At 29.0% G+C, this 27,138-nt stretch overlaps 2 protein-coding genes across 4 annotated transcripts in view; both read left to right on the forward strand.

Annotated features, from left to right (window-relative positions):
- The first annotated feature begins 714 nt into the window (after positions 1 to 714).
- TyrRS-m (Tyrosine--tRNA ligase, mitochondrial) lies at positions 715 to 22,726 on the forward strand. Its single transcript, XM_014433096.2, has 11 exons — positions 715 to 950; positions 3,545 to 3,692; positions 6,328 to 6,503; positions 8,402 to 8,618; positions 10,683 to 10,761; positions 12,449 to 12,657; positions 14,691 to 14,757; positions 15,777 to 15,845; positions 18,365 to 18,484; positions 19,437 to 19,562; positions 22,609 to 22,726. Exons 1-11 carry the CDS (start codon positions 817 to 819, stop codon positions 22,644 to 22,646), a joined length of 1,383 nt encoding a protein of 460 aa, XP_014288582.1. The 5' UTR covers positions 715 to 816; the 3' UTR covers positions 22,647 to 22,726.
- Positions 22,727 to 22,788: 62 nt separating this feature from the next.
- Positions 22,789 to 27,138, forward strand: part of LOC106688573 (coiled-coil domain-containing protein 40) — a 35,516-nt gene continuing 31,166 nt past the window's right edge. For 2 of the 3 annotated variants that reach the window (XM_014433092.2, XM_014433091.2), the window contains exon 1: positions 22,789 to 23,196. In XM_014433092.2, the coding sequence (XP_014288578.1) occupies positions 22,932 to 23,196 (265 nt within the window). In that variant the 5' untranslated portion in view covers positions 22,789 to 22,931. Of the gene's footprint in view, positions 23,197 to 25,545; positions 25,677 to 27,138 lie in introns of all 3 variants that reach the window. The other variant, XM_014433093.2, reaches the window with a different exon arrangement.

A 27,138-nucleotide genomic window follows, 5' to 3' on the forward strand; every position in this document is an offset into this window, starting at 1 on the left:
ATTTTTATTACAAATAAACACAAAAGAATGCCTATAAATAAAACACAAACAAACTACCCCGAAGCACGCCATTGAGGCTGGTTAACAGTTAAGTGCACACGGAGAAGGCACTCCACTGTTACAACCAGTAAAGGGTAACTTTACTAAAAAAAATTCATGTTCAGCTTGACCCAGAAACCGTTGCAAATTTTTATTGCTCTTGTTTGGGATTCCCAAAGTAGATTGAAATAATTTCTATCTTTGTTGAAGTTAATCGACACCAAAAATCTTATTTGACTGGATTATGTACTTTGCCGACGTTTTTTTAATGTACTAGAAACAGTTGCAATTAAATAGTTTCGCCCATCAATAGTCCCTAAAATATAACAAAAAGTAAACTATTCCACCTTTTGCATGATTCGATGTTTAAAGTGACTGGACTAAACTGAATATATTTGAACTTTGTAGGTTCTTCATCTACCTATACTTGTCTTGGAGGAAGGAGTATAATGGAGAGTGTAAGCTGGCAGAAAAAGTGAGGCCAAAAAGTGGGTCTTATTCCGCCCACTCTATACACCCAGGGGTGAGGTAGATGAGCTCGGGAAGAATATGAGCTAATCACTGGCGGCTTTCTGTTTCAGTTTAGATTATGTAAACCTAAACTCCAGAGGCGGGCCTGTTTGGCTTCACTTTTGCTTTGAAGGGAAGTAAAGTTATGTCACCCCCGATCCTTGCGATTTGAAAAAGCGGAGTGAACCATATTCGAACGACAATTATTTTTTCTTGGATATTTTGAATTAAAAATTTTAAAAAAAGATATATCAGTCTATACCAGTTATGATCGTCCGATTTCATTATTCCACGTCGATTAGGAGAAGCATTATTTTAATGCACCGAAAATGTTTTTCAAGAAATGTTCTAAAGCACCAAGACAAGGGACTGTTTCATGACATTTTTCCCAGTACTTCTGCGTAAGTTATGAATTTTATAGCAAGTAATCTTAGAATTTTCCATCTTTCGCCTAGTATTTTCAGAGAAAAACTTATTTTACACTCCTTACCAATTTTTATAAGGTTTAAGTTACAATATTTTTAATAGACATCAAAAAGGAGGCTCTCTATTCCATTTGACCCCCTTATATGTTATTCATAACATCTTTATTCTTGAGTCATTTTCTACAATTTCCTTTTTAATTAGAAGGTAACTCCAGGTTTGCAACATATATCAGGATCAGGTGAAAACTTGTAAAGATATAAAGTGAAACTCCTCAATGGACAAGTAATTACCTAAATAAGTATAATGGTTTAGTTTATGATATATATTACTAAATAAAAATTACTAGTTTAATGATTCTTCAATACCAAGGGTAGGGAAGCTTAGTTTTCACAAAGAAATTGAATCAAAAATTTTCACTTGCATTTTAAATTTTCAACATCAAGGAACCAAGTGGTTTTGTCTGCCTTGTTTTATTCAAATTTCTGTTCAGGCTTGATCAAGCCTTTTCAAAGTTTTCAGAAATTTCACTACTTTTACTTACTCATCCACAAATGTATTTTCTGCAATACTCCTATTTTTCAAGAATTGCTCATATATTTAGGGTCAAAGTTGGAGGAATATTGAAATATTGAGTAATTTACTCATGAAAATGTAAGATAATTTTTAAGACATTTATTAAGAAATAATAATTGTGTTTATACATCAAATCTTGAGAAAAAGTAGGTACTACAAAAACCTATTATAATATTTAATGTTAAATAGGTGGCAAAGGTAACTTGGTATAGCTCAATGGTATCTTAATCTTATAGAAGTCAAGATATCTGGACTACACAATAACCTCATGGAAATGAGTGATGCCTATTTCAGCCTTTGTGAAGAGCTGGTAGTGCAGGTCTTGGAGAGCTTGCATGAAATGTCTTCTTACATAATATGTGATGAGAAATTTATTCACTGTTCCATCTGATTTTTCAGGTGACACATTTGGGTTTGGAACAATACAGACTTCTCCATACAGTCTGAAAACTTTTCTGTTGTTGCCAGTAACTTGACTTTTCACTGACCGAAGAATCATGACTTTTAATGACATATAAGGTGGTCGTCTACAGTTGTTAAAGTTATGGGTTAGGGGACATCTATTGTTTTCTTCTCCTCACTTCTGAAGATGTTTGTTGTTTTGTGTGGGATCTGTTAGGCCTGTGGGGATGACCAACAATTCTATGTCCTCATCTGCAAATACTGTTACCTAAAAATCAAAGGCTTAACTCGAATAAATAAAATTATTAATTACTATGACTAAAAAGCATTCTTAAATTTTCATGAATAAATACACTTATTTCAACTCATTGAATTTATTCAAACTTGCAAGGTTTGACAACTCAGTGAATCATGCTTTTCATTGTACGGGGCGAAGAATGGTGAGGGAGGTAGAGGTTGGAAGGATTTGGTGAAAGGAAAGGCTTGTCCAATAGAGTCCAGGCAGCAATAGATACTTTGGGGCAGGATACTCATTCAGCAGAGATTAGCTCTACATGGCTTTCCCTGCCTTCATACCCATCTCCTTTCTTATATGTTCTATCTATTTCTGATATCTTTTAGAATTTGGTTGCTTAGAATTTATTTCAAACATGTTTTATTATATTAAAACCAATTTTTGCTTACTATTCAATTAAACTGTTAGTTGTTAATTTTTTTATGATTCATTATTCATTTACATTCTTAAGAAAAATATGTTTTGATATTAAATAATATTCCATTTTTTTTTTCATGCAAGACCAGGTATATGATTGCATTTATAAGTTACTGGCATAAATAAAAATAGAGGAACTGAAACATTTTCAAATATATCTGATGATTATCCAGGTAAGCTAAAGAACATTAAAAACAGAGGCACTTCTTGTCTAGAAAAAATAGTGACAGACAATAATCGATCCAAATGAATCTGAAAAACTAAGTATTGATCTTTACCTTTCACATGAAAAGTAATGTTTTCAGCAATAATAGTTATTTATTTATTAATAATCACATTGAAGAGAAGAAAAACATTATTTTTATGACCAGTGAATATACCTGCTTATTATCATGATTTTGTATATTCTATCATCCCTTTAGATTATCTATCAATATATATTTTTTGGTAAACTTTACCTTTACAAATATTATCATCGCTTTTTTAAAAATTAGTGTGACCAAAATTGACTTCTAAGAAGAAAAAAATGGAATTTTATTTTATATCAGAACTTAATCTTAAAAATGTAAATCCACAAAAAATTAACAACTAACTGTAGTATTCAGAGATATGATTCAGTTCCTGAAGTGTGTATCTATCTTAACTGATATACAAAATATGTGTTAATACATGAGTTTATCTAGAGATCTTTATTTATTTAATTTTTTTTAAACCATGTTTTGGATAATGTTAATATACAATTGTTTTAATACTTTGTTAGAATTTATTATTTACTAACGAAATAGGCAGACTATTGTGGAACCCTATCAGTTATAAAAATAAATGAATATATAAACCAATAATAGTATTTTGCTATTTTTTTTTTGTATTGTTTGATTTCAGGCATGAAATTATAGATCTATGTAATGGTGCTCCACAAACGGTTTATGCAGGTTTCGATCCAACTGCTAGAAGTCTTCATGTGGGGAATCTACTGATATTAGCCAATCTTTTGCATTGGCAGCGTGGTGGACACCGTGTTGTTGCATTGGTAGAGTTTTATAAGTATTTATCTATGCTAATCATGACTACTTTTCTTGATGAAGTTTTTTATAGGATTCACTAGATTAGTTTCTAAAGTATGGCTATCCAAGGGTTTTAAAACGGAAATGAGAATCATTTACGAAAAATATTATTGCCATATCCAGTGACAAGTGAGGAGTTATTTATCTGTCCAAATTACTGCTCTGAATTACTTTTTGATGTAACCAAGGATACCAACTTTTTAAAAAAATATGCTTCATATTAATTGTTTAGATTTCGATATTTGTTTTGATAATTAACTTCTGTATAAGCAATAGATGCAATGTACATTTCTTTACACTTTTTCTCGGTGACTAGGAAGGCTGAGAAACTGTTATCATATGCTTAAGCATTGGTGTTATTAATGACAGTTTACATTATTACACCTAAAGAATTAAGCTAGCTATGCTATTTCATGATAGAAAGAAATCTATAGTAGATTCTTGACTTAGTGTTTGAGGTTTTAGGAAACTAGTGCTCTTGCCAATAAATGGACTTATAAATGGTATGTCACCCTTATACTGGTGTCTGATTAATCCTCTCTCTTGGCTGTGTTAGTGTAATCACATAAGATTGAAAAATGTGCTAGCTCTCCTTCATTCTGTTTTAATTTAATTAATTTTGTCTTATGAATAATTCATATTTCTAAATATTTTTATATCATCATATGGTGCTACTACAGTTTACAATATATTTTTTGTCACTTTACAGCCCTTTCATAATTTTACAGCCATTATCACATTATTTTTTATATCTTGTTTATTTAGCCCTTATGAAGACCTACATGAGTCGAAAATTTTGTTTAAAATAAAAAAAAAAATCCTATTTGAGTTCCCTTTTTCACCATCACTAGGACCATCTTTTCCTTCAATTCTATTCAATCAGCTAATAAACATCTATTCATATTTCTCTTTTTTTCTATAGGCTCATTTATCCTTTTTAGGAACTCTTCAACAATCCTGGATTTCCATCTTTCCTTCTCTCCTTTTCTGTCCTTACTTCCTTCTTCCATTCAGATCTTGATCTTTTTTGTGATACATTGATGTATATTTACGTTGTTATCACAACATAGTGATGTATAGTTATATTAATTATAAATAAACATTTATTATAATTTTTTCTTTTACATAAATAATTAAAATTTTCGATATTGAACTTTTGTTTGTCTATTAGGGTGTTAATTTAAATATGCAAAATAAATAGGTAAAAGCTTTTAAAATTACAATTACAATTGAAATTAAATTACTATTACAATTAAAACTACAATTACAATCACAATTAAAACTAAAATTGCAATCTCATCTATAAAAATCTTATATTAATTTCTTTCCTTTTATAATAGTTTATTCAAAATTTAATTCTTTCCTGACTCTTTTCTATGGTTAGAACTTATTTTTAAGTAAAGATATAAATTTTTATAATATAGTCCATTCAGAATGTTTATATTTCCAAATAAATTCAGTTGATATTTTCTTTAAAATGCCATTCTAAATTCCTTCAGTACTGGACAGACTGAATAAAATAAAATCTAAAATACCTGCCCTGGCAGAATTAACAGGAAAACTGCTTCTTATGTTACATGAATGTACCAGGGGATATGTTCTATTTGTCATTTATTCTTATTATAGTTATATTTATCATAGATAAACATTTATTATTTATTCGTCTTCAAAAAAACATATTTTTATTTTGTGTAAATAAAATGTATGCTATGTTTTGTAACTTGATAAAAGTAGTATATCTAGTGTGATTTATCATTATTCTTCACATTTTTAAAACATTACACTCTTCCTTTATTTCCTTTCAGATAGTCCTACCACAATCATCTTGAGCATTCTGATGCTATCAGTTCTATACAGTTGGCCTAAACACCTCATTCTGTTCCTCTTATGAGAGCCATAATGTTATTAATTGATTTAAACTAATGATTTATATTTATTTATGTTATATTTTTGATAATGTAACTTGTTATTTATAAGAGCCTTTAGAAAAAAAAAATGTAAATATACTTTGTTGTTACTAATATAGATCAAAATAGTAATTTTTAATTGTTTAGAATGATTATTACCGTTTAGACGTTTAGAATGATTTATTGATGACCTTAAAGAACTTGTTTGTTTCTATTAATATTGTTACCAAAAAGGAGGATCATGTTTTTGAATTTATTTTTAATAAATTATTCAGAAAATTAATTAACTACAGTCTCTAAATTTGTATACTAAACAGCTGTTTGGCTAGCTCTTCAAGAAGATTCAAGAGTTTTACTAATCTTTTGGAGAATATCCCCTCTACTAAAAGAGTGTTAAGAATGAGTGTAGAAGAACTTCTTAGCTTAGTTCTTTTAATTTGTTTATTTAATTTATAATATTTATATAATTAAAAGTCTCCAATGTAGATATTGACATGATTTCCTTTGTGAAATTAAATTTTGACTAATTATGAGGTTTATTTAAACTACATTAAGATGGAACAATAGTCCCAAAATGTTTTGCAACAATATGTTAATTTAGAATAAAATACATTCAAATTGGAAGCTTTTAACCTCAAAAAATTTTTATTAAAAGTTTCGATAAATACTTATAATGAATTATATTTCTAAACAGATAGGAGGAGCGACAGGAAGAATAGGTGATCCGAGTGGTAGGAACAAAGAAAGGGAAGAACAGAAAGAAGAAGTTGTTAAAGAAAATGTAAATTATATATCAAATATAATACTTAGAATATTTGAAAATCATAAGAAATACTTTTGGAATGAGAAAACTGCTTTAACACCTGTAAAGTAAGTATATGACAAACTTAATTGTAACTTTCTAGTTCTTTATTGCTTCCATTGTTGGAATTATCTTCCCTTATATATTTTTCATATTGTTAGCCATCCAAATTAAGTAAAGGGAAAGTTGAATCCAAATTATTACCAAATTTAATTATCTTATAGCACTATACACTTTACGTTGGGTGCATTAGGCAAGTAAGCAACAATTACAACAGTATGTACGATTGATGCTTAACATTTTTTTTTTTTTATTGTATCCAATTTTGTTATATAAATAGATGATAAAAATACATAGAAATGAAATATTAAAATTATTATTTACAAAAATGTAAAAGAAGATAAAAATAATAAATTACATTTCTTGTATCATCTTCACCAACGTGCAACATTTTCATGATCTGATGTAAGTTGATTTTGAGATTAATCTTGCTCATATAGGGAGTATGTATGAAGAACAGCACTTCTAAATTTATAATAAGTATTGGATGAGAATTTTTTTTTTAACTGACATCCATTCTAACAGGGAGTATCGAACCCAAATATGGAAAGTAGATACCACTATTTTCTCCCCTCCTAACTGCAACTTAAGGATACTAAATTTTTGTCAACAAGTATGCCAACAGTAATTTTTTTCATCTATTCATTCTCAAATACAATGTATTCAACTTTATAGATACGGTTAGTGGCAATTTAAAACAATTATAATAATGCTATTTTAATTTCATAGCACAATATAAAAATTGTTAGTAATCCTGATCAAAATAGATCCTTTCTCAGCTCTTTTCATGTCAGTCAAGGTAGAAAGAGTATATTTTTCAGTTCTTATTTGGCTGTTGGCCATGTACTGAACCAATAAAAGTCCTTAAAAGAAGCTTTCTAATTAATAACTGTAGGTGCCAAATAAAGGAAGAAGCATGGATGATAATTCAAGAAGGTTGAATTACAAAGATTGACTAAGGTTCTTATGCACCCTATAGAGTGAACGTCATTTTAGTTCATGATTGAGACAAATATTTGATGATTTTCTCAACTTTCTTAATACAGATAGACTCTGTTACTATTCCAGAGATAAGAAAACACAAAAGAATGGGAGTGCCAAAATTAGTTTTGACATAGTGACCAAACATTAGCATGCAACTCTGAAGACACAAATCATGGAATTAACTGACTTTTGGAAAGCCATAATCAGTTATATATTATTATGGCTGACATAGGTTCTGTAAATTCTGAAGATTCTGCAAAAGTTTTAAAGGTGATAGATAAATATATTCACCATTCGAAAAGGAAAAAAAAACAGGTAAAACTTGGAGAACCCATTAGGACCTGAAGAATTAATCTCATATACATACCCAAGCACACTTATATTTATTTCTTCTTCCAATAAATTCTCTAAAGACCATGATAATATTAATAATCCTGGAATGTTTTATAATTAATCCTTCAATTATTTATTTGAAAAACAGTTCTCATTGTTAGCAATAATAATAATAATGATGTACAAGCGCAAAATATTAATGAATTTTATGTATAACTAAAAAAAATAGACACATTCGATTCAAACAGGAAAAGCTGAGACCTGATCTTTCACTCAAGAAACCCTAAAATACAAATTTTTATAGCAACAGAAAAATTAAATATTTATGTTCATAATCTCTGGCCTTTAGTTATATATATATTTTTGTGAAAATAGCAAGCAATAATAAATGATATATAAATTAAATAATGCATCCACCACACTAGATTTTTTAATTCTGGCTCCAGGACTATATAGTTCTCTATTTATTTTCCTATAATGAATATGTAATAATTTAGGGACTTGTTAGTTTATTGATTATAAAAGTAGGTAATAAATGTCTTTTTACGAAATAATACACTTGTAGAAATCATTTAGTTTTAACTTTCAGTTTAGTTAACAATGCTGAGTGGTATAAATCATTGAGTTGTGTTGACTTCATCTGTGGAATAGGGCGCCACCTAAGACTGGGGCAAATGCTTTCTAGAACCAGTGTGGCTGCGAGGCTTCAATCAGAACAAGGAATAAGTTTTACAGAGTTTTCTTATCAAGTATTCCAGGCATTTGATTGGTTACATCTTTTGAACAAATATGATTGCCGAATTCAGGTAAATATAGGATTATTTTCAAATAAAAAATTAAAACCTAAGCATTTGTCGTACAAACTACCTAATATCTAGAAACTTAGACTCATAATCTTCAATTGATATTTGATCTAAATTTTTTTTTTTATATGTTTTTATATTATATAATTGTTATAAAGTTAGTTCAATTTTTTTTTTAAAAATCTTTGTTGTATAAGTGTATTTGGGATGTACTCTTTAGTGACTAACAAGTCACTATTCCAGTTTCCCTTAGAAGTTTGACTTTCAATATCTAGATATTTAGTAATGTGGGATTGAAGGACTTATTTCCCTTCCAAACATATTTATCCAGCATACTTAGGAAAATGAAGGCCCCAAAGGGGTCTACCACATCACTAAAACCGCTTAAGCCTGTGGCCATCCTACCCACATATTACGGATGAGGAATCATGTTGAATTTTCTTCTGAACCTTATGCTAAGATAGTTGACCTCCTCTCTTGCACATATTCTTATTCCTTAAATGCTTAAATTTATAGTGTGCTCTGTGTTTCCTCTTAGCCTAAGTCATTTTAGCTATGATTCCCAACTGCTTCTGCTTTTTTTTGTATTCTAACCTTGCTTTTGAAGGCCACCACAGTGACTAGATGAGCAGCATTGACAGATATGGGCTGTTCATCATCCAGTGCTTTCATAATCGTGGCCAAAATAAACTTCTAAGGCCAGACAAAGTATTGATCCCTGAGGGCATATATTCTATATTGATGGTTCTGTCTTGTAGAAACTACTTCATATTTTAACATACTTGCCCTGAGGTAGTAGGTAAATTTGAGAAAATTTTCATCAGGTATTTTTCTCCTATTTTATGGGAAAGAAACAAAAAGAACAAGTTTAGTCACAAATTTCTTAAGGCTTTCGTTACTGTTTACTTCTTAATATCATTATGATTTTGCTTTTTGCTTATTAAACTTAATACCATTTCAGCTGCATAATTTGTCTGAAATTTACTACTGAAAATGTTGTAATAATAGAAAAGTAAAAATAGTAGGAAATTCAGAAAATATTTATTGTAATTTTCTTGAATATGGCTTGATTTAAATCTTGTGTATTTTTAAGGATAACTATAGTTGTAGGCTTTCTTGGTTAATGAAATAATTTTAATTAAAAAACTGTAATGAATTCACTTTAATATACTAAATAATTCAAATTTCTGTGGCTTAATTAAACTGTACTATAAGTAGTGTTGGTAATGAAAGATATTTAACTGTTATAAATTAATCTGGTAGCTAAACAAATTTTAATTGCCTCATAAATAGGAGAAGGTTTGCCTAGTGGATACAAAAGATCTAATTTATTTTGAAAACAAAAATTATATGGCTGTTTCTCTGAGTGATTTTGGTTTTAATAGTGCTACATCAAGTCCTATAATTTTATAATGTGGTATAAAAATTGAAGTTTTCTATTTATTACACATCCATTAAAATTGAGGTGGCAAACCTTAATTTTGTATCCATGACCCTCTCAAACATGGAAGTGCAAAATATTGATTGAACTCCCTCAAGATCAATGGTAAACCCCCTCCCCTGTGGCTGGACTCTCAGTACAATAATTCATATTAGAATTTCTCTACCTGCTGATAAAGTCATGTTATTCACATTTTTAATTTACCTGATTGGTCCAGTTGGATTACATTACTATATGTTTTATTTCTTACCTCACCTCAAACCATCATTTCCGTACAACTAAATTAATTTAACAATCAAGATGATTGACTATTACTAAAATATTGATTTAATTCCCTTATTATTTGGCAACAACTTAAAAAAATAGGTTATTATTTTTAGCACTTTAGCACTTTTTTTTACTTTTAAATCTTTTATTAGTTTTTAAAGTGTGTTTATTGTTATAGAATTGTGTCTTTACTAATTATCTTATCTTTTCTTCTTCATTTTTTATAGATACGTTTATATGTATATTATTTAAAAAAATTAAATAAAAATGATTGTCAAATAAAACATTAAAATTTAGGGTTTGGCAAACCTCATTCAACTTTGTTCTGCTCAAACTGATCTTTATTTACATTTTTTTAGATTGGGGGAAGTGATCAAATGGGAAACATAATGACTGGTCATGAGTTAATTACAAGAGTAACAAGAAAATCTGTTTATGGTAATTTGTCCATTTTATTGACATTAATTTTTTATAAAAAAATGTAACTATCTAGTTTGTCATTTATTCCTTTCTAAGTTCAATCATCAATTTCATTGATTTTATACTGTTTGGAGACACCTGTTTCCATTCATCCAATAATTACGTATTCAAAATTTTAAATGAAATGAAAATTGCTTAATAGAGATTTATATCATATAATTATAGAATATGTACATAATAATAAAAGAGATTAAAATATACTTCAATAGTTGATTGAATAAATAATTCTAGAAGGAATTTTATTGCTATCATTAAATATATTCTGAGGGAAATTATTGTGATTGTGAAAAATTTTAAATCTCATTTTATCAATTTTATCAGGTTATCAAATAATCAAGCATAGCAAAATGGTTTGTGTGTCCATGTATATGTATGGATGTGAATAGTATAATTCAAAAAAGAAAAGATTTACAAAACTGAAATTGCGTATTTAAGGTAGATATATACCTGGAAAGTTGTAACTTTTTTACTATAATCAACATTCCAGAAGTACCCCTTTATACCATTGATTTTACATTTATTTACTATTTTCTCAAAAAAGGCTCTAACATTTTTGATCAAATTCATCATGTCAATGTACAATTATGTACTTATTTTGATTAAAACAGTCTAAGAGGGCTTAAATGTGCCAAATTTTCAAAAACCTTCTCAAGTACCCTTTATGTTGTTTATTTGGAATAATGACTCATCTCTCATTGTTAGTAGTAATAAAAGATGCATAAATATGATCTATGGAACTAAATGGGAAAATAAATGTTTTATGTTTCCTTTGTACTATCATCTTTCTCTCTGTTCTTTATAGACGTGAAACGTGGCCTCTTACTCTAAGCGAAGAACAGCATCTTTTTGAATGTTTTTGAAAATAAAGTATTACATAAAATATTCAGATCAAAAAAGGATAAGTTAATGGGATAAGTTAAATGGCTACACAAAACTGAATTGAGGAATCTGCAACCGGGAAATATAATTCAGGTTATATAGCATTACGGAAAATAAAATGGGTGTGTAAGGTTGTGGTATTCAGTAACGAATGGTCTCTAAAATGTTAATAAACTCCTAACCGAGAGTTAAACCAAATGTTGATGAGCAGATTGCGTTAAGTATGATTTGGGCTTCCAGTGGCATCACCGAACAGATGTAATCGAAGAACGATTGGTGGTGTCAGCATCAAACCTTCGGGTTTGTTAAGCCTTTATTATTATTATTATTATTTCCAGTGTTGATATGACTAACTCATTATGTTTTAACTATTGTCACAGCAACCATGATATATATAACCATATATCTAGGTGATGGGATTTTCCCAGGAATTTAGTTATAGTTTCTACTCAGTTATTATTAATTAATCGAGAGGAAATCTCTTAAATATGTTTTCAATAGCTCCAATAGACATAATTCAAATACTTATTACATGACATTATGAAAAAAATCATGTCAAATTTGAATTGGAGATAGTTGAAAATAAAATGTTTAGGAATTGCAAAAAGCTTCTATACGAATAACGGATTGGTATAAACAATTTATTTTAATTTTAATCGGATCAAGTTTTTTTTTTAATCTTATTTTAATAATATATTCATTTTACAATATTTGACCTTTTAAATCTTTATCCCTTTTATACTTTCAATTAAATGTTTGTATTTAGGTATTACGTCACCGTTGATTACTTCTGAGTCTGGAGATAAATTTGGAAAAACTGCAGGGAATGCAGTTTGGTTAGATCCTGACATGACATCCCCATTTGAGCTATACCAATTTTTTATACGACTGCCTGATTCTAAAGTGTCTGAAACATTAAGTCTGCTAACATTCCTCTCTGCTGGAGAGATAAAAGATTTAGTTGCTGCACATATGGTAAGTTTTTAAACCACAACTTTGTTGCAATTTATATGTTAGTTTATTCTTAGTAACCTTTTTTATTTAAAGTTACTGTGTTTTATTTGAATTTGATTTTATAAAAATTTTAACTCCAATAAACTTATAATATACAACTTATTGTTCAGTTTGGTTATAAAGGAATTATAAGCTTGGTGATCTATTTTTCAAAATATTGTCTATATATAGCTAGTGCAAAAAGAACACCTACATTTTTTTGTCTATTATTTTGGTTAAAATATAGGAGTTATTGCACATGAATTGCAATATCATAAACTGTGTTTTAATTTCTATTAAAAAAAAAATTCAATATTCACAAAATATAATTGAATCAAAACATTAACAATGGCTCAGAAATCTAGAAATGTATTGCTCAACAATTGTTTTGGACCTTAAATAAACCTTCTTGAACAGAAAAGAGGTGAGAAAAGATACCAAAATAAAGGTGTACAAGTCCATCTTTGTACCACTACTCACATATTCCTCTGAGTGCTGGACAATAACCACAAAACATAATGCACAAATCCAGGTAATGTAAATGCGGTACCTGAGGAAGGTGGAAGCCAGAACCAGACAGGGCAGGATAAGAAATGCTCCAATCACCTGGGAGCAGAACGTCTAGGATGCCGTCTGTAGAAGAAAACTTTAAAGAGAAAAGATTGGTGAAGCTTATTCAGCCGTCTTTAATTTGGACAATTGAAGGGGGTTGTATAAGCAAGAACCTCATACTGCTATATGGTAACAAGGGTTTTAGGTTACGTATGTTTATAAGTATTGGGACAGACATTAAAAAAAAAAATTTCTTTTAGAAAAAAAAAACGAATTAATATTCTGTAGGCTTGCATTTAATTTTATTCACTGAAGATCATTGTGATGGGGAGCAGTTTCAAACTACTTAATGTTTGAAATCTGACTATGTGGCTTTGTTTTTCAAATGACCTCAACTATTTAATGGTATTGAGGCTCAGACACTGAGGTGGGATTTCCAGCCATTTAGGAGTGTTTTAGAGCAGCCACAATTTTTATCTCCACACCTTTTGTATTATATCATTGTTCTATGGGAAGAGAAGTTTTTAATTCCAAGTTTTCCCAAATTAGATGTTTTTCTTTCAACAAATTTTTATTGGGAGTTAATATATTTAATGTGAAACTTGATGTCCTGAATGGATTTGAGTCTCCCCACACCAATTGCCATAGTTGAGAATATTTCTTACCGTGGTACTACTGTAACTTCTACTGGCGATTGCTAAATGGTTGAAATGTTTCAGTGAACTGAATTCCACATTTGTTCTCACTTATCTACAATTAGACGTTTTTGTCATTAATGTTTAAGAACTTTGGTTTAAGGTCTAGCAGAACATATTTAGTCACACAGTTTAAGACATCACTACTTTTTTCAATTTTACCCAGTTCACATTAACTTTTACAATTACTATGGTGATTAATTATTATTATTTGTTAATAAATCAGAATGTTATGCTTAAATGGAATATGGTCCGGGTGCGGTCAAATTAGACTCAAATAGTAATATTTTGTACTATTTTTATTTGAGCCAATGTTCGCCCCATGTTGCAGGGTAAGAGCTGACAAATTCAAAGTCAAATAACAATGTTATTCTTATTTCCCCTATCGAATTTAATAAGCTGAAGTGAGGTAATAAGACCGACAAAGACACAGATGCAAACCCACACACAAGCATACGTCTGTATGCTTGTGTGTGGGTGTCTACCTGTCTCAATAATTGGAATATCAGTAATCAAATTTTTATATAATATTATACACACAAACACATCTCCTGCTTTATTTCCTACTAAATGAGTGTTAATAAAACAAGGATTCACGTATTTAGGATATAATTTGTTTGATATGATAATATAATGAGTATCATCTATATGTTTATTGAGTTTGTGAGTTATATTATTCATCTCTATGTTTCTTTCATTCTTGTTGCATTCATTGTCTTCATTTATTTCCTTGTCTTCTGTAATTATTTTCTCCTGTACTGTTCGCAGAAAGAGCCAGACTTAAGAAAAGGGCAGAAATATTTAGCAGAAAAAGTGACCCTTCTAGTTCATGGAGGTAAGATAGCAAATAAAAGAATTTATTGAATTTTGTTTTTGAAATTCTTATTATTTGATTTTAACACTTAACAATGAAAATTGAAACAGAGATTGTGCAGATAAAGAAATGTTTTTTCATCTTCTAAGTATTAATGAATCTTACTACTACTTTGTATAGTTGTTATAGAAAATTGTTATTGAGAGAGATCTATGAGAAACTTATTTCATTTCTTTTTGGGCAGAATTCTTTCTTTTAGAATAAAAAAATCTTTTCATTTGCTTAACAATTATTGGCCTTCGCATCTCTCCCTATGGTTCTTAGGTAAATTAAAACCATTTAGCTCTCTAATAATAGTTACAGAGTTTTTTTAGTGAAATTTCATTTATTTAAAGTGAAATGATACATACTTCATCAATGGTAGGTAATTTAAAAAATATTTATATTTATTTTATTTTAAAACTCTTACAATAATGAATTATTGTTTACTTATTCATTTAATTTAATTTTAATTCATTTGATTTGGGAGCACTGTAGCCATGGGGTAAAGTGCATGGCTACAAACTCTAAGGACCCGAGTTCGAATCCTCGAATCATTGTAGGGCATGACTATGAAAATAATAGTTGCATAATGTTGCCTCAATATAGTTGTATTATTGACTGATCCTCAAGCTCCACAAAAATACATATTATTAATAGCATATATTTACTATTACTACTATATAACTATAGTTATATATAGTGATGAATATTTTCAGATCTGTGATAGCACCCACGGTTGTAACAACTGATTGTTAAATAAAGTAATCATCATCCACATGATGATTGCTATATGTGTAATGACTGGTTATATTGACAATCGCTTATAATGACCGAATATTTATGGTCCGTAGGGGGTTGTTATAAACAATACTGTGTTATAATATGAAAGCTATTACTGTTTATAATGTTATATTTGTATACTTAAGTTCGTAATAGTTTTTTCTTGACAGTAACATTTTATATTTATCACTCATTTTTCATTTTAATTTATGTTTTAGAAGAAGGTCTTGCAAGTGCAGAAAATACTACTAAAGCTCTTTATTCTAGAGATGTTACAGCTTTGGCAGGTAAATATTATTAGAAATAAATAGTATTATTTCCATTTTTTATTTATCATTTATAACATTTTTTTAAAGATATTGTCTTGATCATTAAGAAATATCCTGTCTGCCATTTTTTATTTTGACTCTCTCTATATTGTTCATTAGCCTTTCTGGCTTATTGAAATCTATTGAACCAGAAGGTTATCTAAATATTAGTGAACTACTTGGTATTTAATACAATAATTATAAATTGGAGTTAGGAATATTGAGTTGAAAACAAAACATTGCTTAGCCCACTTCTTTTTTTTAGCTTTATTAGTCAAAGTATGGGTAATGTAGGGAAATAATAGTTTTGAAGTTCTACATGACTGAAACATAAAATTTCGGGGGTTTGAAAATATTGTAAAATATAAAATTTTAAACATCTTCATTGTGATTTAACTGTGTTAAATTAATTTGTTAACTAGGAGTAAATGGCCTTAGTGGTCAAAACACTAAAAAAATAAATAAATCTAGGAACATAAAATGTTTTATTTAAATAGAGAGGACTGATATCTTGTTGAGAATGAATAAAGCTATAAACATTTTTTCCAATCACTATTTTAAGGATAAAATGTGAGTATATTTTCTTCCTTTTTTCCAAAGGAAATAGTCCATCACAGGCTTGAGATTACTGTTGCCTTGAGCTCTTTCTACTTCTCTTGGTTCTTAAGTAGACAGATAGCAATCAATGTTCTTTTTAAGCCTTTCTTTAGCTGTTCATCATAACAACATATTCTGACCATTTCTATTTCTGATCTAGAAAGGCTATAAGGCAAAGTTCCTTATAGTTCTTGAAACAAAGTCTTGGCTGAACTAATGAATACAATTTTTGTCGCTGAACCAAGGGTTCTTTTAATAGATTCAGATTTAATAAAACATCTCTGGGAATAAGCTTTTGTTACTGTTGGATATCTCACAGTATCTCCTTCCCCTCCCCCCCCAACACTGCTTTTAGATACTTGTATATAGTGAATTATGGAATTTAAAAGACACAACATATTTTTGCGACTTGAAGGTATTTGATAGTATTACTTGTAAACATGTCCTGAAAGTACTCTGTAAAAAAAAAAAAAATTGACTCTAATAGTCAACCATTAATCCTAATGTGGTGGTACATTGTGAGATAAAAATGAACGGTCATATTTGATAAATGACTTTGTATTGAAATAATTTCTGTTGGTAATATACTGAACTAATTTATTCTTTAGCAATGAAACAATTGAAATCAGTTCAATATTTCAATTACAATAGAACTGTATATTCAATTAAGATAGAACTGTAATAACAAGAGAACATCATTGATAAATGGATGTAGAAAATAGTCTTGGTGAGAAAGGTTTTGTATGAGAATTATCAGTAATATGATGAGAAGATAGTCGACCGTGGATAATATATATATAAGGAGATGGTTGGGGGGGGGGGGTGCGGTCAGAATATAACACAAACAAGTTGAAATAACTATTTAATAGTGCCAACAATTTGGCCAGAATTTCTAGCCTTCATCAGGGCTAAGAACAAAGAACAAGATAACAACCAATGAATTCAACAAATAAAAAAGGAAATATAAACAGAATGACATGAAGTAAATAATTGTACAGAATAGAATTAATAAAAATAAAGTGATGAAAGAAATGGAAAATAAAGTGTATATATAGGTAATTGAATAAGTAAGTAAAAATAACATGATTAAGGAAATAGAATAATAATTTGTAGTTATATAATGCAAAGGAATATGAATATTTTAGTTTATTAATAATTTAAAAATTACAATTATGGAAAGAAAAAAAATATATGAATAAACAAAAAATAAAATTGGGAGGATATAGAAATAAAATATATGTAACTAATAAAATATATAACCATAATGTTAGAATAAAGAAACAAAATATAAAGTAAAGTTAGAAAAATGAATTGAGTAGAAAACATAACAATAATAATATATGGTAAACATAGCAAAGAAAGGTAGGAAAAAAGAGAATAAAACATAAACCGCTCCTGGTAGCAGGAAATCAGACAGTCAAATGATCTTAGCACCGCGAGCGGCGAGGCTTAGAGTTAAAAAGTAGGTTAGGAATATGACGAGGTAAGTTACTTCAACTTATTTGTGTTATACTATGGACTGCACCCCTAACCATCTTCTCCTCATATATATCAGTAATATGTATCTAAAATAATATTGTTTTTATTCATCGTTTATTTTATTAGTAAAACATATATTAAAGAAATGTTTATAAATACGTAATAAGTGATTCGTTTACTTTATTTGAAATTGTATATGTAATAATTTTATTTATAATTGTTTAATATTATACAGTAATGGTTATGGCAAATAGCTTAATTTTCCTAAAGAAATGATCTCAATAGAAATTTTCACCTTTATTTTACTTAAATAAATCATAATTGAACAAATGATGATTAAAAGCTTGCAACTTTATTATCTTATATATGCATATTAAGAAAATTATATCTTATGAAAACAATTTTTTATTTTAATTTATTAGGTTTAAGTTGGGAAGATGTAACTTCAGGATTTCATGGCGCTGAGCTTGTTGAAATTCTGCTTAGACCAGGAATTACAGTATTAGAAGCTGCATTAGCTGCACGGTGCTTTCTCACTCAAAGTAAGTTGTTATAAATTTTTAACTGCATATATTATTTTTGATTAGATAATGATTATTGATATTTTTAATTAGATGAAGAAAAACAAATTGATTTCAATGTTTATTGTATATTTATCGGCTCATATGAGGCTGTGAATACAAAAGTGACCTAACCCACAAAATTACTATAGACCAAAATTGCATTTAATTGCAAACAGGACTAAAAACAGGATTACTTAAATAAATTGGAAGCTTTTAACAACATTTGAAAATTAGTTATATGAAGGCATCTAAAACTGATAGGGTGCACTTATGAACTAAAAAGGCAGGTTATTATTGTTTAATTAAATAAATATTATCCAATTTTAGTCTCAAAACTAGTTTTATTTCTTTTTATGTCCGATGGTTCGACCGTATTCGGCCATCCACAACAATCACAAGGACAATCTTAATACAATTTTAGAACCACATCATTTTAAAAAAAACTTCATGCAGGCTATTCTGCCCAGGTCATAATTTGCAGTCCACAAATTACTCTAATTAGTTTATTGTTCACATTAAATTAAAAATTAAAACTTTTTATCACAGTCAGCCTTCTCACAATTTATAAGTTGTGATAGATTATAATAGAGAAGGTTGACTGATAAAAAGTTTTAATATAATGTGAAGAATTGACCAAATAGGGTAATTTGTGGACTGCAAGTAATGACCTGGGCAGAATAGCCTGCATATAGTTGTATTTTTAAATGATGTGATTCTAGAATTGTATTAAGATTGTCGGGGATGGCCAAATTGGCCTAAACGTCAAACTTATAAAGAAATAAAAATAGTTCTGAGACTAAAATTAAACTATTATTTTATGGGTTAGGCCACTATAGCTCTCACAGCCTAATATATATCTGTAGATATAAGTATATAATCTTTGTGTGAATATATGTGTCTGTATCTATATACATATTATTTTTCTTTAAAGGTGATGCAGAAAGGATCATAAAAGCAGGAGGGTTTTACATAAACCATCAAAGAAGTACAAACCCTTCTGAAATCTTGGTGAATGGTTTACACATTCTCCCAAATAAAATTTCTCTTCTTAGGGTTGGTGAGTATAAGATATTTTGAAATGTCTTGTGAAGTACCATTTTGAAGTCTATTTCTTTTTCATCAATGATATTTATATTTTATTCCTTTCAATATTCATTAACAGTTCCTCACATTCATCTTTCTTGTTTTTTATTTGAGTTGTAAATAATGTAAAAATAGTTGGACAGATGTTTTGATTATAATCAACCCTCTCTTTCACATCTGGTCAAAATAGATTTATAACAAAATATTGATTTGTAATGAATGGATTTATTTTTAGGTAGACAATAATTTAATTTTAACCAAGAATTATTTAAAAAACAAAAACAAACATTTTTGCTTATTTTTCATTCATCATTCAATATCTTGAAAACTGTCAACCCCAAGAAAAACATTATAAATGGATTTTTTAAAGTAGAGTAAATTTCCCCCATATAGAGCAAGATCTTCATAATCAATAGGTTCCTTTCTGGATATAACTTTTCAAAAAACAACATTTTCTTTTTATAATGGAGATTTATGTAAAATTAATAAATGTTTTTTAACTACTTGTGTCCCTAATCATAGTTTCGCTAAAAGAAAGAACTTCAAAAATTTGAACTGAAAATTTATTTAACAAATATTTCTTTGAATCTGTGGTATTTTTTAAGTGTATGGCAAGAGAAAAAATGACTTTATAGGACTGGATAAGCTATATTGACTTTTATCTCCCATTGGAATCAAAAGGTTTGATTATTAGGATTTTTAGTTTTTTTTTCTTATCATGGTCATGACTCTTCCACCATAAAATGTCTGGCAGCCTAAATAAGCTTGGCAAATATTGACCAATTAGCCTGATAAGGTTATTGTAGTGAACCTGAGGAGCTTTCTTAAGTAAGAAGTTATATTAATTATTATTTTCCAGATTGGTTATATGTCATGAATACTACTCTGTTGCTATGGTTTATAATGTGGTTTTGTAAATCCTCAAGCCTTTCTCCGTAAACAGTATAACAACAACAAAATAATTTTCCAAATTGGACTGACAGGTACTGAAATTAGTCCATTAAAACAAATAAACTCTTCGGCTATATATATTAACTACATATATGGACCAATTATGGGAACCAAACCTTCTGGGAACCATGATGATGTTACAATTTACTAAAGATTGGTCCATTAGTTTTTGTAGTCAGCTGTTCCAAACAAAAATGTATTGTTCTTTTATATAATAGTATGATGACATTTGTATTGTTGACTGTTGACAGTTGGATGATATTTATGGAATAGGGGTTTCTAAAAAAAGAAAGCTAATTAAACAAAAACCTTGTATAGTTATGAAAAAAAAAAACTACAGAGCTAAAAACCTAATTTTGTACAAAAATAAAATTCTGTTGCAGTAAAATAGTAAATATATGGAAGGAAAAGTTTTTGTTAAATCTCTTGAATATTGCTGGCTTCTCTTAAAGAAGTCAACCATAATACACTCTTTCTGACATTTTTGGTACTTCTTTCCTCATTGGCACATGTACTTTCAGGATATATATTTTATATTTACAAAAATTATTTGAAATAATGATAAATAGAGTTTGCCAAAGATGGGTAAAAACCTCAATAGCAAAACTATTAAAATTAAGCCAGAAAGAAAAAGATACAGAAGGAAAAAAATATCAGAATGGCTTGAAATATTAAGAAAGAATTTGTAGGTAGTTACTAATTACAAAGGTTTAGACTTTTTGTTGAGGAAGGATAACATCATAATTCAGACATAAATTTAAAAGAATCATTCACTAATTGCTAAAACATCAGATAATTTTTTCAGACAGGTCCAAACCCTATTCTGCACCATTATTAGGTTTGTGACAAAAAAAATATCCACAAAATCAAATCACATCAGATTTGTAGTGTATGTTGCAGAAATGACTGCTTTTGCAACTACACTGCAGTATTCTTCTATAATCCCTATCAAGGAAGTAATATTTGATTCAGAATTGTTAAGTACCTTGAAGGTATTAAAACATGAATTCTAATCAATTCAACCTTCACTCTCTAATCTTACAGACACTTAAAGAGAGTATATTGGCAATGTAGGACATGTCACAATCGCTTGAAGGAGATTATAAAACCAAAAATAATACAAGGGAAGGCTTCTCAGGCCACCTGCCTCCGAAACCCTGATTTACTAATGGTCTCATCTTACCTTTGATTTATTAAAATTGGAAAACAGTGTCATCAATTTCATCAGAAACTCAACAAATTTTAGACGTAGGAAAAACTATAAAAGAAAAAATAAATGACCTCTAAAACAGTAAAAGAGGCACTTTCTCCCTCAAGTTGTGGTAGTGTAATACTTATACCATTAGAAATTACAAGTCCACAGAAAGAGGGTATCTAGAAGGAATGGCAGGACATGTGGAACAAGAGTCCACCAACCCAACTCAAATCTATAAAGAAAGAAGTGAAATCTTGAAATTTAACTAGTTGTAGCATCCACAGAGAGGAAGTGGCCAGAATGTAACTCATTAAATTGACTTATCCCTTCCTAATCAATATCACCATGATGCCAACTTGCAACAACACCCTGACAATAGTCCACATTTCCAGCAAGTTCTATTCCACGATTTCATTGGCAGTTGTTAATGATAATAGTAGGTGTTATAAAGTTATATCCTTTCTTGTTAATGTAACTTAATTGAAAAAGATGCGATGAACATATAATAATAAATCTTATTATAATATCAATGTTATTCTTTTTAAAAAAGTAAAATTCCTAAAGATTCCTTCTACAATTTATGAAATCAGCCATTAGAAAACCTGTGATTCCAAAAACTGAAATTCACAAAAAATTTTAGACACCCTGATTTACAACTGAGTGTATTAATTGTTTTTTTGCAAAATTTACTAATACTATTAAATTATTAAAACAATTATATCCAAGTTTTGAAAGATTGCTCATTGTTTCCTTACTTTTTTTTTTTCTAGTTTTAAAAATAATTTAGTAAGATGTTTATTTTTTAAAATATATTATTAGATTAGTTAAAGCAAAGTATTTACTTTGGCAGTTATTTTTTTTTTTTTTTTTTCAGGCAAGAAGAATTACTGGGTCATTAGATGGCTGAGTTAATGACCATTTAACATGTTTTAAATTATTGTACAGTGTTTTTTTTTTACCTTTGTTTTAATATATATGTTTTTTTAAGTAAACATTTTTTTTTTCAGTAGTTTCCTCCAATTGTTTGATCAATGATTATATGTTTTTGATGTATGGATTACAAATATGGTTGTCAAGGTGATCCCTTTGTAATTGTGGGTAGATCCATCTGTTTTCATTTTCAAGATAGTTAATTGTATTTATGTTGTATATTTTGTTCATTTAGTATATAATTGTTATTTTTTTAAATAAATAAAAATGGAGAATGAACAAGAAAGTGATAGTGAACATACAGACACCCCTGAAAAACCATTTAATGATGATAATGTTCAAGAAAATGATTTATCCATTGAAGTTATTAATGAAAATCTCAAGTCTGATAGTGAAGTAAAATCTTTTGAGAGCAATATTATGACCTCTGATATTTCAGAAATAGATAAACAATTAGACAAAGTTGGTGCTATGATATTTAAAGAAGAAGAGACTTATGCTGAGTTAGAGAAAAAAGTGAATGAAATGCAAGGTTAGTATAAATTTTAGTAGTTACATTCTTAAATTAAACAAAAAAAAAAACCTCGTGTGATGTGCACATCACACAACTTTCACTTACCACCCTAATTTGAGATGAAATTAGTCCTTTACATTTTGAAACAGCTATTTCTCTATTATTTAGGATGGAATATGTTTCATATCAAGGCTAGTGTAAGTAAAATATGGCATAGTGAAAACAACTATGGAAACACGAATATATTTAATTTATTCTTTTGTTAATTATTAAATTCTTTCATATTATTGTTTATTATTTGAAAAAAAAGAGAGATGGTTAATTTTTTAATATAAAAGAAATTAAAGATACTTGAAAACCTGGCAATTTAGCACTAAATAAATGAAAGACATTTTTAGACTTGATTTTTTTAGATGATTTTTTCAGCTAATTTTCACCTAACCATTCATTAATCCACAGGATTTTACTTGTCTCCTCCAATAAATATTTGGGGTGATTTGTCTTAAGAAAAAAATATGCATATTTTTATATTCAAATAAGGTTTTTTGTTGCATTGAATCCTGTACTACCATAAGTTTCAGGAATATGATGGGAAAGATTCCCTGAATAATGCTGGATAAATTCTCATCCATATCAATTCCTGGAAGACAGAGACTTTAAGGTTTAAATATCCTCATTTTGAGTTTTTCTAACAGACCTATCTAGAGAACAGCATTGCATACATTGTATTTAATCCAAAATTAAAGCTTATTGAATATCCTGCAAAATGATGTAATCAAATTCTATATGTTACCACCTCCAAGATATGACTGCGAAATTGCAATTTTGTGAAAATTGTACTCCCAAAGTAATCCTGAGAAACTGACAGACGATTTTTTTTTTTTTTTTTTTTTTAACTAACCAATGAGATCTTATTTATTTATTTATATCCACTAGTCAAACCTCCTTCCTATCAGGTAATTAAAAGATTCCTAGCTCCCAATTGTAAAGCTGAATTTTAACCGTTTCAGTACATACCTATAACTCTTACATTTTATTTCTTTATTAGAAATTAAAAGTTTAGAACAAAGAAAAACAACTCAAATGAGATTGAGATTTTATTTATTTTTCGCACCCTCCTATTGAAAAATATTTATTAACGCATAAAAATATAACAATAATAAGTACTCTGCTGGCTTGGCTTTATTCATGGAGTTAGTATTCGACTCGTTTCCTGTCGTTCATGTGCTCCTATGCTACTCCTATGTTTCATTTGGTTTAAGGAGCCCTGTTGAAGTTATCGCAATTTTTGTGATTTTCGTAGTACAAGTAATGAAGAAAAATTTGAAGAGATTTTTTTTTTCTGTTGCTGTAAAAATTCTTTCATTAGAATTTATCTAGATGCTAATAACGAATATTAACTTTGTTTCTGCTAAGAGTACACAATTCTACAAAAGATAGATAACAAAGCCTGGGTGAAGGAGATAGCTGTAGATTGCACTATCGGCCGTTTCTGATTTTTCAGTCTCTAAACTCCTATTTCTGTTTCTCCTTTAGATATTTATTAAATTATTTCATAAACCATATTCATTCATATTTTATTACTGTTAAAAATACACAATGGTTAATACCAAAAAGTTAAGGAATGCAAAAATCGTACATAATCCTTTATGTTTTTTTGATAGCCTTAAGGGACGTTAGAACTGACCTATAATTCACTATAAAATTTTTAGTTTTGTGCGAATACAATTTTTTTTCTTAATAAATTTTTTCCTGGGATTCTGTGTATGAAAAGTCAGAAGAATGGCTATGGTAAATATAGCTGATTTCGTAGAAGTAGGTAAATGGCGGAACCTCTATTTTATCATACCGTACAAGTAGAGTGTCTAATGCGATCTTTTCAGCAAAAGGTATGAGAGCCTAAGATACCTACACAATACGTGTGAAAAATGGAAGAATATCTAAGATGATAAGGCTCAAAACTGTGCCGAGTTGACGTGGAATGACCCATTTATAAATTATATATGTATATATAGTTGACCGTAAAAATTTAAATATAAGAAGATGGTCAGGATTGCGGTCAAAAAAAGAACAAATAGTTATAAACTACTAAAATAATAGTTATAAACTATTTTTTTTTAATACCATGTCAATGGACGATGGTTTATTTCAAAATTTATGAATTTTCAAAGTTGATTACATTTTCGCTGTACTAGCGTTTTTCTTTGTTCTCCAATGTACTGTTTATTTACTAGATTTACGAGTGGGGAAATTTTTTTTTATTTACTACATTTCTTAAGTATTCTAATGAGTCGGTCCTACAAATATTTACAAGTGCTACTCTTTAGTTGAACGTTATTTTTTATTTATATTAGACCATTTTTACAGCAATATCCAATTTTCCTTCAAAGTTAGACCAAATCGAAGAAACGATGACCCATTTCTAAATATAAGTGTGCCATGGAAGATGTGTTAGCGCAAGTGAAGGTAGAGGATGAAATTAATATGGGACCAGTAAGGTAACAACCCCCAAACAAATCTTGAGAATTTCATCAAAATCGGATTAACGTTAGTGGTTGTTATTTCCGAGCACAAATTTGACTGAAGGGGTTTTTTTTTTTTTTCGATTCCTCTAAAACAGGAAATAAAACATGAATTAGTAAATAATATTACATATGTGTTACATAAATCGAATTAAGTACAACCTTTTTCTACCGTTGTAACTTAAAGGTATACTGTGAAATATTTAGCTGAGGTTTGATGTGTCCATTCTGTGAGAATTCTACTAAAATATTTGGAGGTGAGGGACCTCCGCGATGGTAGGCACACAGAATCAAATTTTTATCTTTCTTATCTGAAAGGAAAAATGCAGGAGACAATTTTCGATTCTGCCATTTTTTTTTAATTTCCTGCATGATTACAAAGTTTTCCTGACTTCTGGAATACGGAAACAAAAACACATTTATATAAAAACAAGTATCAAAAGTGACGAGATAATTAACTAGATTCAACATTCTCTGGTGAACAGTGAAACGAATCGTGGGACAGTCGTGAGGAATTTTCAATAATTTAACATTCCTAACACACGATCTGAAATTTCATCTTTATTAATCAGTAGTGTACATCTAAATACAATCAAATATTGAGCTCAGGAGGTTTAGAACAATTTAAAGCATTTTAAACAAGCGTCACGGTCATTACTAATAAACAGAAGCGTGAACAAGTCCCAAAATGTATTAGTTGATTTTGCAATTTAATCACTGACATCAGAGTCGAAAATATATCCATGGGGCAAATATATACTTATTGGTACAAATTTACAATTAAAACCAAAAGTAAGAGGCATTGGTGTACCTATGTGAAATGAAAATGAAAAACATATAAAATAAAACAAAGATCACAAAAATAATGGGCAGCGCCTATCGTGAGTGAAACATTCAAAAAGAAAAACGGCAGCTTTTAGAATACTTTTGTAGTGTAAAGGTGTTCGAGGCACCGTAATTTATTGTTTAATGTATTATTTACATATTATAGACCATAAACAAGCAAGTTTAATAACTGGAGGGCAACCTGCATTTTTTGGCTATGGACAGGTGACGGTCATTAGTTAATATACTTTTTTTGAGGCCAGAAAAACATAACATTTTTCTTCAGAAGTGTACGTTATGGATTGATTTTGCTGAATTAATATAAATTTAAATTCACTACAAATAATAATTGTGAAGTTTTTGTTCCAGCTATAGTCCAGAGAAAAAAACTACAGCCATGAGCATGACCCTAATACTAGGACTCTTACTTTTCGAGATATAAGCTAAAAACCCTAAAAAGAAACCTACGTGCCCCTCTACTTTCCGCTCACCTTATAGCAGTGTTGATTTTCATTATTATTCCCTCCGAGCAGTTAGTCCAAAAAATTCCTCATGTCCAAAATACTATTCCTTCTTTTTCCTTACACACCCTTTTTTTGAAGATTCATTGAAT

This window comes from Halyomorpha halys, unplaced genomic scaffold (assembly GCF_000696795.3).
Source record: "Halyomorpha halys isolate HHAL.00 unplaced genomic scaffold, Hhal_1.1 Scaffold1157.1, whole genome shotgun sequence".
Lineage (NCBI taxonomy): Eukaryota > Metazoa > Arthropoda > Insecta > Hemiptera > Pentatomidae > Halyomorpha > Halyomorpha halys.

Bases quoted from the DNA above. Each gene is read 5' to 3' on its own strand.
- TyrRS-m (XM_014433096.2), top strand. From the start codon at position 817: ATGATCGTCCGATTTCATTATTCCACGTCGATTAGGAGAAGCATTATT. The intron at 10,762-12,448 runs GTAATTTGTCCA...GTTTGTATTTAG, and splicing joins AACAAGAAAATCTGTTTATG to GTATTACGTCACCGTTGATT. The intron at 18,485-19,436 runs GTAAGTTGTTAT...TTTTCTTTAAAG, and splicing joins ACGGTGCTTTCTCACTCAAA to GTGATGCAGAAAGGATCATA.